Below are 18,379 nucleotides of genomic sequence, written 5' to 3' on the forward strand. Positions count from 1 at the left end.
CAGTTTGTTGATGCTATGGCAAGTGGTTGGCTGCAGTAATTATGTGCGCATAAGGCCAGAACAGAATGTATGGATATTACCCTCAAATTTCTGGGCAAAAAATGGCTTAATAGAAATTTTTGCCAGGAAAATCAACATCACCCCCCCCCCCCACAAAGGATGAATGAGTAGAATATATGACTTATCTTCAAGTAGTGGTCACTGCTCACCTGTGCTGTTATCTGTAGGAATCTCCTCTTTCCACCGCTCATCACTCCTCACATATGTATCTGTAGTATTAATATGGGTCAATTCTTTACCCTGAAAAAAATATTGTAAAAGTCACAGACAGAGAGATTGTGTGAAATAAATCAGAGGAACAGAAAATATCAGAAATTAACATGACAACTACAAATGAAAGCAGTAATCATCACATAGCTGCAGGTCTCCTGCATAAATCCAACCTGTCGACTCCTAATTCTAACCAGCAGTGTCCGTAACCAGAAAATGACGAGAAGATCCAGACATCTAATGTCTATGATCAGCTTTATCCTGCCATCTCCACCAGATATAAAACATACACTGAATGGCCACATTACTAGAAACACCTGTGGCGCCCTGCGTCTTTACCGCCACAAAACTGTTAAATATGTACTGTTTTGTATGTGTTTTGTGAGCAATGGGAGGTATGCTTTCTCTGCTAGAGACCACAACACACACACAATTCACCTCATTCCCTTACTTCTCTGAAGCTTAGAGCTTTGCAGACATACCCTAACTGGGAGGGGGAGGAGTCGAGAGTTGTTTTTTCAGTGAAGAAGGAGGAAGAACGCTCCTGGCAGCCATGATGACATGACCTCCATCCAGGAGTAAAGCTAATAAGCATTAGGGAGCCAGCCCTAGGCCATCCATGCTTTCAGAGCAGGGTGGTAAGCTGAGAGACTGTGTGAGTTTATACAACCAACAGCAAAGTGTTTTCCCCAGAAAGACTGCCGCAAACTAGGATCAGTGAAGGATTGTGCAAGAAGGAACTCGAGCTTCACACAGGATCCAAGCTGCCAGCGGAGGAAGACACAATGAGTAGTGGCTATACTGCAAAGTTCTAAACTCTGGGAAGCCTTGGTCCCAGAAGGGATTAGAATAGTAGGAAGCTTACACCGTGTCACAGCAGAGAGAAGGATAACTCCCATTCTGCAGAGCAGACTGTAACCTGGTGAGAGTTGTAATATCTCCTCTGAACTGCACCTGAACTACAGTAAATGGTAAAGTGCCTTATTACTCCGTACCTTCTACTTCCATCACAATCTCTGGGTGGCAGCCCTGGATGGAGAGGGTTAAACATCTGCACTGCCATCACCATCTACTCCCCCAGGGATCATCTGCAGTGCCGGCTATACTACAGTCGAACACTCCAACTGGCAGCACAAATCACTACATAAACTTTATCCCTAATCAATACTCCCCTTTTACATGACCGCCTGGGGCCACGGACCAGTCACTGCCACTGTGACACATCCCTTTAAGATGACCGGCCCGGTACCGAGTATCCCATGGCCTCTAGGGCGCGTCACACCCATCTATTAGTTTATGTACATCTTTTGAAATTCAGAATTTTAGCAATATATTATGCCTTAGATTCCACTAAGTGTATATAAAATGCGATGAAATCGTTCCACAAAACAGGACAGTCAGATGAATCATTAAAACGTTCTGTCATGTTCCTGGAATTAGTCCATAACAATACGACCCTTGTGGCATGGGTCATTCTCCTTCTACCATATGGTAAACAGCTGCCATGAGGTCATGAATTTGGTGGGCTACAATGCTTAGGTAAGCTCTAATGTCCAAACATCCAGGACTCAGGTTGTGCCAAGAAAACATTCCTCACATCATTACTCCACCTCTACCAGCCTAAGGCTACGGCCACACTATCAGTATTTAGTCAGTATTTCACATCAGTATTTGTAAGCCAAAACCCGGAGTAGGTCAAACATGCAGAATTGGTGCACTTGTTTCTATTATACTTTTCCTCTGATTGTTCCTCACCTGGTTTTGGCTTACAAATGCGGAGGAAAAATACTGAACAAATACTGATAGTGTGGCCCTGGCCTTAAAGTGGTTTTCCCATGAACAAAACTTCATTTTCATCAATAGATCTTGAATAATAATAATTTCCGCAATTGGATGTGTTTAAATAAAATGTTCCTGTGCTTATAAACGTGCCCCTGCTGTGTACTGTGTAATGAGTGTGTCTGACTGTACAGGGATATACTCTGATCATACCACAGCTCCTGGGCAGGGGAGGATGCAAAAGATTATACAGACATTCAGGGTCGGCGTTAGGGGCAGGCAGACCAGGCAGCTGCCTAGGGCCCCCGCTCCTCCAGGGGCACCCAGCCAGCCGCACATCACACAGCAGCTATATCATGCTGGGCTGTATTATACAGCCCACCATGGTATACAGCCCAGCATGGTATATAGACTGTATTATACCATGCTGGGCTGTATTATACCATTCTGGGGGAGCTATATACCATGCTGGGCTGTATTATACCAAGCTGGGCTGTATTATACTATGCTGGGGGGGCTATATACCATGCTGGGCTGTATTATACCATGCTGGGCTGTATTATACCATTCTGGGGGGGCTATATACCATGCTGGACTGTATTATACCATTCTGGGGGGGCTATATACCATGCTGGACTGTATTATACAGCCCAGCATGGTATACAGCCTGTATACCATGGTGGGCTGTATTATACCATGGTGGGCTATATACCATGCTGTGCTGTATACCATGGCAGGCTAGGCTGTATACCATGTGGTGCTGGGGTATATACCATGTGGTGCTGGGCTATATACCATGTGGTGCTGGGCTATATACCATGTGGTGCTGGGCTATATACTATGCGGCTGTGTTATATACCATGGGGGGTACATTTTACATTATATTCTATAGGGGGAGGCTGTGTTATATAATATGGGGGGGCTACATTATATTCTATGGGGAGGTGGGCTGTATTATATTCTATTTCGGGCTAATTATATTCTATGGGGGGCTGTATTATATTTATTATATTCGATGGGGGATGCATTATACTATATGAGGAGGGCTACATTGTATTCTATGGAGGGGCTACATTATACTATATAAGGGGCTGCATTATATCCTATGAGGGGGTTGCCATATATTCTATGGGGGGGCTGCATTATACTATATGGGGGTGGGGCTGCATTATATTCTATGGGGGGTTACATTATATTCTGTGGAGTGGTTGCATTATACTCTGGGGGTGGCTGCATTATGCTCTATTGGGTGGCTGCATTATACTATATGTGGGCTGCATTATACTGTATCGAAGACTATGGAGAATACATTATATGAAGAACTATGGGGTGCATTATGCTATGGGAAGTGAATTGTACTACATGGGTGACTATGGCGGTGCATTATACTATATGGAGAACTATGAAGAGTGTATTATACTATATGGAGCAGTGGTCCCCAACCTTTTTTGCACCAGGGACCGGTTTCAAGCAAGACCATTCTTCCATGGCCCGGCAGGGCGGGGATGGAGGTGTGGCAGGGGCGGGGCTTTGGTCATAAGGGGGCGGGGCTATGGACACGGTTGTAGTGTAGCAGTGCATACTTATAATTAAATAACATTTATAATGTGACTCAACTCACCATAGGTTTTGAATAAGTGCTCCATCACCCCCTTCTCCCCATCATTGCCTTCACCCCATCACTCCCTTCTCCCCATCATTGCCTTCACCCCATCACTCCCTTCTCCCCATCATTGCCTTCACCCCATCACTCCCTTCTCCCCATCATTGCCTTCACCCCATCACTCCCTTCTCCCCATCATTGCCTTCACCCCATCACTCCCTTCTCCCCATCATTGCCTTCACCCCATCACTCCCCTCTCCCCATCATTGCCTTCACCCCATCACTCCCTTCTCCCCATCATTGCCTTCACCCCATCACTCCCTTCTCCCCATCATTGCCTTCACCCCATCACTCCCTTCTCCCCATCATTGCCTTCACCCCATCACTCCCTTCTCCCCATCATTGCCTTCACCCCATCACTCCCTTCTCCCCATCACTGCCATCTCTCCATCATTGCCTTCACCCCATCACTGCTGTCTCCCCATCATTGCCTTCACCCCATCACTGACGTCTCTCCATCATTGCCTTCACCCCATCACTCCCCTCTCCCCATCACTGACGTCTCTCCATCATTGCCTTCACCCCATCACTGCCGTCTCTCCATCATGGCCTTCAACCCATCACTCCCCTCTCCCCATCACTCCCTTCTCCCCATCATTGCCTTCACCCCATCACTCCCTTCTCCCCATCACTCCCTTCTCCCCATCACTCCCTTCTCCCCATCATTGCCTTCACCCCATCACTGCCGTCTCTCCATCATGGCCTTCAACCCATCACTCCCCTCTCCCCATCACTGACGTCTCTCCATCATTGCCTTCACCCCATCACTGCCGTCTCTCCATCATGGCCTTCAACCCATCACTCCCTTCTCCCCATCATTGCCTTCTCCCCATCACTCCCTTCTCCCCATCACTCCCTTCTCCCCATCATTGCCTTCTCCCCATCACTCCCTTCTCCCCATCACTCCCTTCTCCCCATCATTGCCTTCACCCCATCACTCCCTTCACCCCATCACTCCCTTCTCCCCATCACTCCCTTCTCCCCATCACTCCCTTCAACCCATCACTCCCTTCTCCCCATCACTGCTGTCTCTCCATCACTCCCTTCTCCCCATCACTCCCTTCTCCCCATCACTCCCTTCTCCCCATCATTGCCTTCACCCCATCACTCCCCTCTCCCCATCACTGACGTCTCTCCATCATTGCCTTCACCCCATCACTGCCGTCTCTCCATCATGGCCTTCAACCCATCACTCCCCTCTCCCCATCACTCCCTTCTCCCCATCATTGCCTTCACCCCATCACTCCCTTCTCCCCATCACTCCCTTCTCCCCATCATTGCCTTCACCCCATCACTGCCGTCTCTCCATCATGGCCTTCAACCCATCACTCCCCTCTCCCCATCACTGACGTCTCTCCATCATTGCCTTCACCCCATCACTGCCGTCTCTCCATCATGGCCTTCAACCCATCACTCCCTTCTCCCCATCACTCCCTTCTCCCCATCACTCCCTTCTCCCCATCATTGCCTTCTCCCCATCACTCCCTTCTCCCCATCACTCCCTTCTCCCCATCACTCCCTTCTCCCCATCATTGCCTTCACCCCATCACTCCCTTCACCCCATCACTCCCTTCTCCCCATCACTCCCTTCTCCCCATCATTGCCTTCACCCCATCACTCCCTTCTCCTCATCACTCCCTTCTCCCCATCACTCCCTTCTCCCCATCACTCCCTTCTCCCCATCATTGCCTTCACCCCATCACTCCCTTCACCCCATCACTCCCTTCTCCCCATCACTCCCTTCTCCCCATCATTGCCTTCACCCCATCACTGCCGTCTCTCCATCATGGCCTTCAACCCATCACTCCCCTCTCCCCATCACTGACGTCTCTCCATCATTGCCTTCACCCCAACACTGCCGTCTCTCCATCATGGCCTTCAACCCATCACTCCCTTCTCCCCATCATTGCCTTCTCCCCATCACTCCCTTCTCCCCATCACTCCCTTCTCCCCATCATTGCCGTCTCCCCATCACTCCCTTCTCCCCATCACTCCCTTCTCCCCATCATTGCCTTCACCCCATCACTCCCTTCACCCCATCACTCCCTTCTCCCCATCACTCCCTTCTCCCCATCATTGCCTTCACCCCATCACTCCCTTCTCCCCATCACTCCCTTCTCCCCATCACTCCCTTCTCCCCATCATTGCCTTCACCCCATCACTCCCTTCACCCCATCACTCCCTTCTCCCCATCACTCCCTTCTCCCCATCACTCCCTTCTCCCCATCATTGCCTTCACCCCATCACTCCCTTCTCCCCATCACTCCCTTCTCCCCATCACTCCACTCTCCCCATCACTCCCTTCTCCCCATCACTCCCTTCTCCCCATCATTGCCTTCACCCCATCACTGCTGTCTCTCCATCACTCCCCTCACGGTCTTCTCCTCATGTCCCCATCTCCTCCAGGGCCAGGCTACACAAACACAGACCAACACACACACACACACACAGACATACATGTACACACACACAGACAGACACACATACACATTATACGTACACACACACCACCTCTCTCCTCTCACCTGCCCGCAGCATCGCCCGCGCTTCCTCGCTCTGACACAGCAGCGGCGCGCTCCTCTCTGTGTCAGTCAGAGACAGGAAGCGCGGACGCCGGGCAGGAAGCTGGACGGGTCCTTGCAGCTCCGCTCCTGCTATTCCCTCTTGCAGGCAGCGGAGCTGCTTGGATCGCTCCCTGGCCGCCGCTAAGAACTGCTGCGCGCCGCCCCAGCCCCCGCTACGCCACTGACCGCCCCTGGCTCCCCTTGTGTCCGCGGACCGGCAAGGGCACTGCAGCGGCCCGGTGCTGGGCCGCGGACCGGCGGTTGGGGACCCCTGATATGGAGGACTGAGCAGTGTATTTTAATATATGGAGGGCTATGAGGAGTGTATTATACTATATGGAGGACTGAGGAGTGTATTATACTATATGGAGGACTATGGGGCAGATTATATTATATTATGGGGTGTAAACTGTAGATGTGCTGCTGATAACATGATATTGTATGTTGATCTGTTAAGGTGTGTGCACACGTTGCGGATTAGTCTGCGGCTTCTTCTTCAGAGAATCAATATCTCTTGGCAGAAACCGCAGGGTAAAACACATGCATTTTTCTTGCAGATTCCTAGCATGTGTACAGCGGATTTGATGCAGGTTCTAGTGCGGTTTGGCAGTGCGGATGAGAGAGAGATTGATTGATTTGTATGTCCCGGAACGTACACTGCAGCTGCGGTTCCGCAAAAAAGAAGTAACATGCTGCGGAAAATAAACCGCAGCAAATCTGCGCGGAATTTTCCGCAGCATGTGCACGGCGGATTTGGTTTTCCATAGGTTTACATGGTACTGTAAACCGCATGGAAACTACTGCGGATCCGCAGGACCAAATCCGCTGCGGATCCGCAGCAAAATCCGCAACGTGTGCACACACCCTTCGTGATCCATTAGTGATCGTTCTGTTCCCATCATTCTTTCTCAGACGGTGGAAAGAGGCCGGGAAACAAGTGTTGAACGACTTCTTCAATTTTGTCGATCACATTCGTTTAGCGGCCTGAACTCAGCGCATGTAAATACAATCGAAATGCTTCTGTGTGCAATATGTTAGCATTCGGGGCCCCATTGTAAACTTTGCCTAAAACCGGCCCTGCAGACATTACAGCATGGGATCGCAGCTGATTCTTTTTCTGAGGTAAAACATTTCCCTTTCTGTTGTTACACAATGTTTTACCTCAAAGGCTGTGTGCACACGCTGCGGAAAAGGTGCGGATTCATCCGCGCGGATTTTGTACAATCCGCAGGTGAAACCGCAGGTCAAAAGACCTGCGGTTTTACCTGCGGATTGCTCTGCGGTTTTGCCCTGCGGTTTTTCATCTCCTCAATGGAGGAGATGGCAAACCGCAGGAGAATCCGCAGAAAGAATTGACATGTCAATTCTTTCTGCGGATTGAAAACCGCAGATAATCCGCGCGGAAAATTCCGCACCGTCTGCACTGCGGTTTTTGATTCCCATAGGGAATCATTGTACTGTACACCGCAGCAGAAACTGTTGCGGGTCCGCAGCGGCTAAAACCGCTGCGGAACCGCAGCAAAATCCGCAGCGTGTGCACACAGCCAAAGAAGGAATAATTTGTGATCCCATGCTGTACTGTCTGTATACTTTTTTTTTCTCCCCCCCCCGACCCAGGAGATGTGGTATGATCAGACCATGTTTCTGTACGGTCAGACAAAAGGCATTACACAGCAGGGACACATTTATAAGATTATCTCAGTAAAGGAACATTTTTGTTTAACACATCCAATGGTAGAAGATATTATTCCAAGATCTATTGTTAAGATGTACTTTTTTTGTGGGAAAACTCCTTTAACCTCTTTCCTACATTAGACGTACTATTTCGTCCATGTGACCTGGGACCTAAGTCCCAAGGATGGAAAAGTACGTCTAGCGCGATCAGCTGCGCTCACGCGGGGAGCGCAGCTGATCGTGACTGGGTGTCAGCTGATTATCACCGCTGACACCTGGCACTATGTGTCAGGGGCGGTCACGGACCCCCCCGACACGTTAACCCCTGGCACACTGCGATCAAACCTTGTCGCAGTGTACCGGAAGTTTAGGGAAGCATCGGCAGGGAGGGGGCTCCCTCTGTGCTTCCCTGAGACCCCCACAGCAGCGCAAATTTTTTTTGTGAGAAAAGTTAAATGTTCATTTTTTTTAAACATTCAAAAAATTCCTGTGAAGCACCTGAAGGGTTGATAAACTTCTTGAATGTGGTTTTGAGCACCTTGAGGGGTGCAGTTTTTAGAATGGTGTCACTTTTGGGTATTTTCTATCATATAGACCCCTCAAAGTGACTTCAAATGTGATGTGGTCGCTAAAAATAAAATGGTGTTGTAAAAATGAGAAATCGCTGGTCAACTTTTAACCCTTATAACTTCCTAACAAAAAAAAAATTTTAGTTCCCAAATTGTGCTGATGTAAAGTAATCATGTGGGAAATGTTACTTATTAAGTTTTTTGTGTGCCATATCTCTGTGATTTAAGAACATAGAAATTCAAAGTTGGAAAATTGCAAAATTTTCGCCAAATTTCCATTTTTTTTCACAAATAAACGCAAGTTATATGAATGAAATTTTACCACTATCATGAAGTACAATATGTCACGAGAAAACAATGTCAGAATCACCGGGATCCATGGAAGCGTTCCAGAGTTATTACTTCATAAAGGGACAGTGGTCAGAATTGTAAAAATTGGCCCGATCATGAACGCGCAAACCACCCTTGGGAGTAAAGGGGTTAAATGTTGACACCTGACAGTAAGATTACATAGATTTGCGCTGAATTCTGACTGTTCTGTCAGCATGGTGCAACAGATATCTGGAGTCATCAATGTTTTTCAAGTGATTAATAATTTAATTTTTTGCTCTTTTGTGCATTGAAGTTTTTCCTTTATGTTTCCCTTAGACAGAGATGGCACTAGTACTGGCCATCTGCTGTTATAGCCCATGATTGCTGAGGAACGTTGGACATATAAAGAGTGAAGAAAAGTTTGTTGAAGACCAATTAGAATGATTGCTCCATATGTTCCTCAGAAGGAATTTTCATATTTTCCTCAACAAAATGTTTATATCCACAGATCACACTGTGTTTGAATGTGTTTGATCATTGTATATCCAGTAGATTCTAGGCATCATGTAAAAGCCTCACGAGGTTGGAAGATTTTGAAATACTGGCTCATCTACCATTAATGACCATGTTTCCCTTGAAATTACTTAGATCACTCAATTTTCCCATTCCAATTTGGGTTCATACAGAAACTGATCTAAGGAAAACTGATGCTGCTGTGGCGCCCCTGAGGCTCAGTCGCCACAGAGGTACTGCACCTCCTCCTGAGGTGTGGTATCCCACCTTCCAGGTAAGGTGGAGACTCCTGACCACACTCCAACACCTGCACCCCACACCACAAAGTAGTGTAGCAAAGCACCTTCGGCGGCTCCCTGAATGGAGTATAGCAAAGCACCCATTGGTGGCTCCTTGCTTGGAACACGAAACGTGCTGGGAGGTGGGTGGAGTTAGATGACATTACAAGGAGCGGGAAGAGTTTAGGATGAGAGGTCAGTTGGTTAGAGAGTTGGACGGAAGAAGATTCCTAGAGAGAGGGATAGATGGATGGAAGTGCTGCAGCAGATCCCAGTGACCTGGGTCTGCTGGCACGGGAAAGGAAGAGAGAGAGCAACATAGACTGAAGCCTGATTCTCCATAGAAAGAAAGACTAGTACGGAACATGAGGAGTAAAAGGGAACAGAGGACGTGGATTAGAAGAAAACCCTTCCTAGAGGTTCCAAGCGCAAGGCCGGGGCCCGGTCCCCGAGGTTGTATGGATACTAATGGTCCTGCAGCAGACACCGGAGGAATAGAAGTAGTGACCACTTTATTCCCACACAAGACTTGGGGGCACAACAGCAACTGGATAGTGAGCCGGGACTTAGTAGCAAGAAGTCCCCGAAGCAGGCTACAGCTGTCTGCCGTACAAGCAGAGTTCATAAGAACATTGGACAGGAGGATCTCCAGTGTAACTCAGTACTAGGAGTACTTCATTTAAAGGCGCTATAAGAGGAGATGTTCAGAAAGGCACATGTTGGCGGAGTGTTGGAAAGGAGTATTCCATCTGGCCCGGAGGTTGACTGAGTCCCTGACCCGGAGGGCATGGCACGGAGGCAGGCACCTGTTTGTACAACGGACTGTGAGTAAAGCTTTGAAACTACATGCCCTGGTGTCCTCCACTTATTCCTGCGCCAACCTGCCCAGCACTGCTACATCCCTTGCGCCTGACACTACACCATCTACGTGTCACTTCACCTACTCTGCCCTGGGACTACAGCCCTGGCTGTGGAAGGCTATAACATCACTGCTGCACCATACCATCTGTCCCAGAGGATCTGTCTGCAGCGTCGGCTTACATCTTCATTGCCGAACACTACAGATGGCGTCACGAATCACTTATAAACTTTCATCACCATAAGCACACTGAAACAACCTCTTTTACAATGGGCGCCCAAGGCCACAGGCCGGGTTACAGCTGCCGTGACATCTCCCATTGGAGCTCATCGGGCCCGGTACCGAGTACTCCACAGCCCTGGGTGTGAGGGCGTCCCACTTCACTCTGGGGTTACAAGTCTAATTTCCACACAGAAAATCTTGAATCATGAAAGGGCCAGTGTCTCTCATAAATTGTTCATTTAGTGTGTAAAGCTGGTGGATAGAACAAGACTGAACACATGACTTTCATAGTCTTCTACACAACATATGGGAGATTTCACTACATCTTCTATCCATTTACCTGATGATCCTGAGAAACATTGGGATCTTCTTGCTTACAGTCCTGTGGAAGAAGAGGACGGGGACATCTCTCTGGTGTTGTCCTCTCACTGGATAGAACTGGAGAAAACACATACAGGGACTAAATTCATTCTTTACATACAGATTATAGCCCGTGTGTGTTTATTCCTGTCGGTTACCTGGTGGTGTGAGGGGCTGGGGAACCTCCATCATGGTGTCCTTGTACAGATCTTTGTGTCCTTCTAAATACTCCCACTCCTCCATGGAGAAATAGACGGTGAAATCCTGACACCTTACAGGAACCTGACACATACGATACTGTTATTCCCCGATCCCTCCATAGCGTTACTGTATAATGTCCCAGCATTCCCAGCGGTGTCACCTCTCCAGTCAGCAGCTCGATCATTTTGTAGGTGAGTTCCAGGATCTTCTGGTCATTGATGTCCTCATGTATCAGGGGGTGAGGATGAGGCCCCGTGATTGGGCTCAGGGGTCTTCCCCATCCCTCAGAAACAGGGGCCTGACAGCGCCCCCTAGAGGTCTTCTTCACTACTGTGTAATCCTGATTATGGAGAGACACATTAATAAATCTCACTACAGACATTTCCAGAGTCCTCACCTCTCCAGTTCTGTCCATCTGTTATTCCCATAGATAAGAATGCTGTAATGTGACGTCCTCAGAATCTCTCACCTCTCCAGTAAGCCGGAAGAGGATCTCTAGGGTGAGGTGTAATATCCTCTCTGCCATCTTGTACCGGTCCCTATTCATCCTTGAATTCATAAAAAATGTCTTTTATAGAAGATCTCCACTGAGAGGACCCATTATTATAGAGACCTGAATGGGGAGAAGATGAGCTGTTGTAAAATCATAAAAAATACCATGTAAAAAATACAATTACTGGTGATAATAAAGAAAAACAGAGTTATAACGTGTAGCTGTTGCATCCTCCCTTCTCGGGAGGACTGGAACTGCTTAAGCCAATAAAGGATTACGTGTTCAAGCAGGAAATACAGAGACTGGTGATGGACCCAGCAGCAGGAGACTTTAATACTTTTTCAAGATTTAGGAATTTTCTTATTTATATCTAGTTAATAAGGAATAAATTCTTGGACTTTAAGTGCGCTGCCAGACAAATTCCATAACAACACAAGGTTAAAAAAGTTAACCCTTTAATCCCTACGCGTTTCGAAGCATAACGCTTCTTCTTCAGGGGTTGACACATGAATACAGAGAGCTGTCATTGCATTTATACATACACGGTTCAAATTTGGCGCCATCAAAGACATGAGGTGCGCCGCAAAGGTCAAAGATCAAAGTAGTTCAAGCGTCTTGAAGAGTTCATAGAGGTTAAACGTTCCATAATTAAAAAAAACAATTATATCTTTATTATATTTTGCAGATAAAAGAAAGAAGAGAAAGAAAAAATGAAAAAAATGGGGAAAAAAAATATTAAAAGAGGGGAGAAGGAAAATGAACCCACGACGTGAGGACAAGAAAAAGGATCAAAGTCCGACAGACATACCACTACACCAAGGAGAGTGCTCGGACTTAAAAAACAGATTATAATCCAACAATCGGAATGAATCTCCGCAATAAATATGTATAAAAGTAATAATAAAGTGATGCATATGTGTATATGATTAAAAATACGTTAAAAAGGAATTTTGTATATGAATAATAAATAAATGAAAAATTATAAAATTATAAAATGTGTCACCATTATTTTATTTTAAATTCCATGAGAGATCAGTGGCGCAGGTCAATGGGCGAAAACGCACCCACAGAAAAAAGTACCTGCAGAAGAAACCAAGATCGCTCACAGCCCAAGACAAAAAAGAACAAGAAAAAACACAAACTTGGCACCAATACTTTAAATGATTGGAGATATTCGTTATATAAATATATTAAAAACGCATTAAAAACTGAAAAAAAGAGAGGAAAAATTATAGCGAGGTCCACTTTAACCATGGACTAGTTAATATGGAAAAAAGAAACTGAAAAGAAGTACAGCTGTATGCATGCAACAATTAAGAGCAGAAAAACGCATTGGTTATTTTATTTCAGAAGTCTATTAAGGATCCGAAATTTTAAGAGCACAAACCAGACTAACAGAAAAAAATTACGGGAAACGAAAAAATGAAAAAATAATAATCATAATACCAAGAGAATGTATAGAGAAAATTAACCCATTGGTTTCTATAAAAATGACACATTGCGTTATATATAAAGGAAAAGCACAACAGAAAAAATATATAAATAAAAAATATATATAAATATGCGTCAATGTACATACATGATTATAAAAATTATTTTTTTTTTTTTTTTTTATAAAAAATCATTGATATATAAAAAATATATATAAAAAATATATATTAAAAAATATTATGGAATAAAAGCGCATTAGTAAATTTATTCCCAAGAAGCGGAATTTGAAGAACATAGACCCGAATAACAGGAATAAATTAATGAAAAATTATGGTACCGAAAAATTGTGTGTAAATGAAATTAACAATGGTGTTGGACCATTGTGTTAGGAAAAAAAAATATATATATATATTGGTGAAAGAACAAGGGGGGGATGGGACTAAATGTGAAGAGAAAAACGCTGGAGAGAATTATACTATTATGCACTTGTGAAAAATAGAAATGAGAAATATAAACATAAAAAATATATATATGAAAGATATACATATTGTGACCAAGGATTGGGGAGCATAAACCCGACTAACATGAATAAATCGCACGAAGCGAAACTGTGAGGGAGATTAACCCATTGTGTTAAATATTAATGAAAAAAAGGGGGAAGGGACCACGTGTGTGAAACGTGAAGGAAGGAAGATGCACCTAAAACCACAGTGCATAGAGGGACATTAATCAAAGATTGTATGATAAAATTGTACAATAAAGGATTGTATAATAAAATTATATAATAAAACACATATATATATATAATTATACTAGACAATAAAATGAATAGATTAAACAATTAGTGGAGGTTACAGATAACAGAAAAAAAAAGGGGGTATCAAAGAAACACTTCAGAAATTTCATTTAACCCATTAGGTTTCAGAGTGTTCAACCTATAAATCCAGAAGATTTCTTTCCTGTTTAGTTGTCCCATCCTGTCATGATGGTTAAAGGGAATCTGTTCGATGGGACTAATCTTTAATCCTTGAGGGTTTTTGTCATGTTTCAAAGTAAAATGTCTAGATAGACCATGCAAAAGAAAACCTTTTTTAATATTGTGTCTATGGGAATTCATTCTAAGATGTAGCGGTTGTGTGGTTCTGCCGACATATTGTCTCCCACAGTCACACTCAATTAAATAAATAACATATTCAGAAGTACAATTAAGAAAATCACGGATAGGAAAAGATTCATCTGTAGTAGTGGATCTGAACTATTTCATTCTATGCGTAATATTACTGCAACAAGCACAATTTTTCTTTCCACAACGGAAAATGCCCCTTGGTGAATTATTGGTAATTACTCTCTTCTTTCTTTTATCTGCAAAATATAGTAAAGATATAATTGTTTTTTTTTTTAATTATGGAACGTTTAACCTCTATGAACTCTTCAAGACGCTTGAACTACTTTGATCTTTGACCTTTGCGGCGCACCTCATGTCTTTGATGGCGCCAAATTTGAACCGTGTATGTATAAATGCAATGACAGCTCTCTGTATTCATGTGTCAACCCCTGAAGAAGAAGCGTTATGCTTCGAAACGCGTAGGGATTAAAGGGTTAACTTTTTTAACCTTGTGTTGTTATGGAATTTGTCTGGCAGCGCACTCAAAGTCCAAGAATTTATTCCTTATTAACTGTGGTGCGGTTCCGCTGTGGACCGTTGGACGTGCAGCAGGCTGACATACTATACAGGCTTTACTTTCTCTTTGAGAAGGTGAGTATAATACCTTTACTATTTATACATTTTACCCGGATAAGACCCTTTTGCGCTCTTGTTTCAACCTTTTAGTGCATACAATTTCTTATTTATATCTAGTGATAAAACCTCTTTATTTCAGACAACACACACAGAACAAGCAGTTTCTTCTCCAGAATCTGCAGCTGAATACATTTGTCTTCCATCCTTTTATAATACATAACATTTGTCTTTGACGCCTTCACTGAATTTGGTAAGTAAAAAAAACAAGTAAGAATTTGCACAAATTTATCACAATTACAGTACATCCATAACGACGTGTACTAGAAAACTATATTACTTTTTCTGCTTGACACGAATGACAAAATCACGAATGACAAAAAAAAGAAAAAATATCTAAATTGTCTTTTTAGGTCATTCTTCTGTAAACCCTACTACAGAGTTGCCACACTACAGGAGGCTGAATAGAGTGGCTGAAGACCACATTCTCCAGTACAGAGCCTGTTATACCAGCAGACCGTACGTGACTGAGGAACTGTCAGAAACATTTAGAGCAGGGAAAACTTCTGATCCTATATATTAATATAATCCTGCATGGAGAAAAAAACTACATCTGCCATCAACCCCCCGAAGTGAGACAGGAACAGAGATGATCCATAGAAGTGAGGAGAAAGAGGAACCTAAAGGGATGTGAGGAAGATAATGGAAGAGAAGAGAGGATCAACTTTAGAAGTCTGACGTCCGAGTCTACCATTTTATCTAAGGAAGAAAGAGAGAGAACATACACCATTTTTAGGAGGCAAAGCGAGAGCATCTTACACTTTAGCCAAAGTATATTTAAAGTCTCCTCCATTATATCTGAGGTCACTGACAGAGATAGTGAAAAATGAGGATGAATGAACTCATGGAGATCAACATCCAACACTGCGGGACACCATCACATGTTTCTCAACGCAGTGATTCTAGAGCAAAGCCCCCATCCCTTATGGGAAATATGTAAAAATATGCAAAACACAAGCCGCCCAGACACCATCACATGTTTCTCAACGCAAGCAATGACTAGCCAGGTCTTTCCCCGGGAAGGAACAACCACGGGAAGGGCAGTCTCCAATGAAGGAAACCACCTATGCCAAAACATGGTATCCATCCACAGACAGCTGTTTCGGGGTATTGCCCCTCATCAGTGTGGAGTAGGAAACTGGCCAGTAGGAGCAATGTCTAGTAGAAGACTGTGAAAAATGAGGATGAATGAACTCATGGAGATCAACATCCAACACTGCGGAGACACCATCACATGTTTCTCAACGCTGTGATTCTAGAGCAAAGCCCCCATCCCTTACGGGAAAAATGTAAAAATATGCAAAACACAAGCCGCGGAGACACCATCACGTTTCTCAACGCAAGCAATGACTAGCCAGGTCTTTCCCCGGGAAGAAACAACCACGGGAAGGCCAGTCTCCAATGAAGGAAACCACCTATGCCAAAACATGGTATCCATCCACAGACAGCTGTTTCGGGGTATTGCCCCTCATCAGTGTGGAGTGGGAAACTGACAGAGATAGAGCCTCCTCCATTATATCTGAGGTCACTGACAGAGATGGAGCCTCCTTCATTATATCTGAGGTAAGTGACAGAGATAGAACCTTCTCCATTATATCTGAAATCACTGACAGAGATAGAGCCTCCTCTATTATATCTGAGGTCACTGACAGAGCTAGAGCATCCTCCATTATATCTGAGGTCACTGACAGACATAGAGCCTCCTCCATTATATCTGAGGTCAGTGGCAGAGATAGAGCCTCCACCATTAAATCTGAGGTCACTGACAGAGATAGAGCCTCTTCCATTAAATCTGAGGTCACTGACAGAGATAGAGCCTCCTCCATTATATCTGAGGTCACTGACAGAGATAGAGCCTCCTCCATTATATCTGAGGACACTGACAGAGATAGAGCTTCCTCCATTATATCTGAGGTCACTGACAGAGATAGAGCCTCCTCCATTATATCTGAGGTCACTGACAGAGATAGAGCCTCCTCCATTATATCTGAGGTCACTGACAGAGATAGAGCTTCCTCCATTATATCTGAGGACAATGACAGACATAGAGCCTCCTCCATTATATCTGTCCAGAACCGCCTTCTGCATACTCAGTAGCTGTCAGTAATCTGCCCCTACGCTGATCTCTGTCATCACTCCAGTATTGGAAATAACAGAGCAGTGTCCTGTGTTTGTGGAAAGCTGCACAATCACTGCACTGTACATCACATCCACAGTGGTGACAGAGCTTCACATGACTCCACATCACATCCACAGAGGTGACAGAGCTTCACATGTCTCCACATCACATCCACAGAGGTGATAGAGCTTCACATGTCTTCACATCACATCCACAGAGGTGATAGAGCTTCACATGTCTCCACATCACATCCATAGAGGTGATAGAGCATCAAATGTCTCCACACAACATCCATAGTGATGATAGAGCTTCACATGTCTCCACATCACATCCACAGAGGTGATAGAGCTTCACATGTCTCCACATCACATCCACAGAGGTGAGAAAGCTTCATATGTCTCCACACAACTTCCATAGTGGTGATAGAGCTTCACATGTCTCCACACATCACATCCACAGTGGTGCTAGAGCTTCAAATGTCTCCAAATCACATCCACAGTGGTAATAGTGTGAAGTACAGTATTCAGATGTATGGGACATCTTGCTCTCAAAGACACCATTTTTGTGCTTGCGACGCCATTTTGTTGTTTACGAGTTAAATTTTGTAACTTAACTAGGGGAAAGTTCACGGTTGTTATGAAACCAGACTGTTCCAGTTTGAACAAGATATGAGATATGAGACTCTGAAGAATTTGCTATTGTTCTATTCTCTATGCTACGTAGATATGGACATATGTGTAGTTTCCGGTTTTCTTGCAATACTATTGGCTCATAAAGTAAATGTGTCACGACGATGTTATTGGTAGCTATGTACTTTGCATAATTAAGCAAAATACTATAAAAAGGTGACATAATAAACGGGGTTAGCGATCTCCTTTGATCCTCCCATACAGAGACACTTCTACGTCTGGTCATTCCAGTTGCTAGCAACACTCTGTGGATTAATTTGGAAATCACTTGGTCAACCGCGAAGGGTTAATTTAGCCCTCCCTCAATAGCTACCTCGTCAGCTGGCTGCCCAACATGGGGCCCCCCGAATAGGGACACCTCTGCCCCCGGAGGACAAGACAAAGGACCCTCAGACCAGACACAGGCGCTGGAAAATTGGGACTGATCATCCCCCACGATAACCACAGTAAGTTGGCAGTTATACTGTTCAGACTGACCGTTTGGTGTGGGTGTTTCCTGTGCTTGTTACTGCAAAGAGGATCTGAGGTTTGTCCTTGATGGTGGGGTGATTCTTGGGTGGAATCATATAGAGGTGCAGTCCCGTT

At 44.8% G+C, this 18,379-nt stretch overlaps 1 protein-coding gene across 1 annotated transcript in view; it reads right to left on the reverse strand.

The window, feature by feature from the left end:
- Positions 1-18,379, reverse strand: part of LOC141050952 (oocyte zinc finger protein XlCOF7.1-like) — a 60,972-nt gene that overhangs the window by 10,027 nt on the left and 32,566 nt on the right. Inside the window, exons 2-6 of the mRNA XM_073547677.1 lie at positions 11,734-11,877; positions 11,425-11,604; positions 11,222-11,345; positions 11,044-11,141; positions 210-300 (exon numbers count right to left, since the gene is read on the reverse strand). Coding sequence (XP_073403778.1) covers positions 210-300; positions 11,044-11,141; positions 11,222-11,345; positions 11,425-11,604; positions 11,734-11,823 — 583 coding nt within the window. The 5' untranslated portion in view covers positions 11,824-11,877. The remainder of the gene's footprint in view (positions 1-209; positions 301-11,043; positions 11,142-11,221; positions 11,346-11,424; positions 11,605-11,733; positions 11,878-18,379) is intronic.

The sequence above is a fragment of the Dendrobates tinctorius genome, unplaced genomic scaffold, assembly GCF_039654945.1.
Source record: "Dendrobates tinctorius isolate UK_male_01 unplaced genomic scaffold, ASM3965494v1 ptg000155l, whole genome shotgun sequence".
Classification (NCBI taxonomy): Eukaryota; Metazoa; Chordata; class Amphibia; order Anura; family Dendrobatidae; genus Dendrobates; species Dendrobates tinctorius.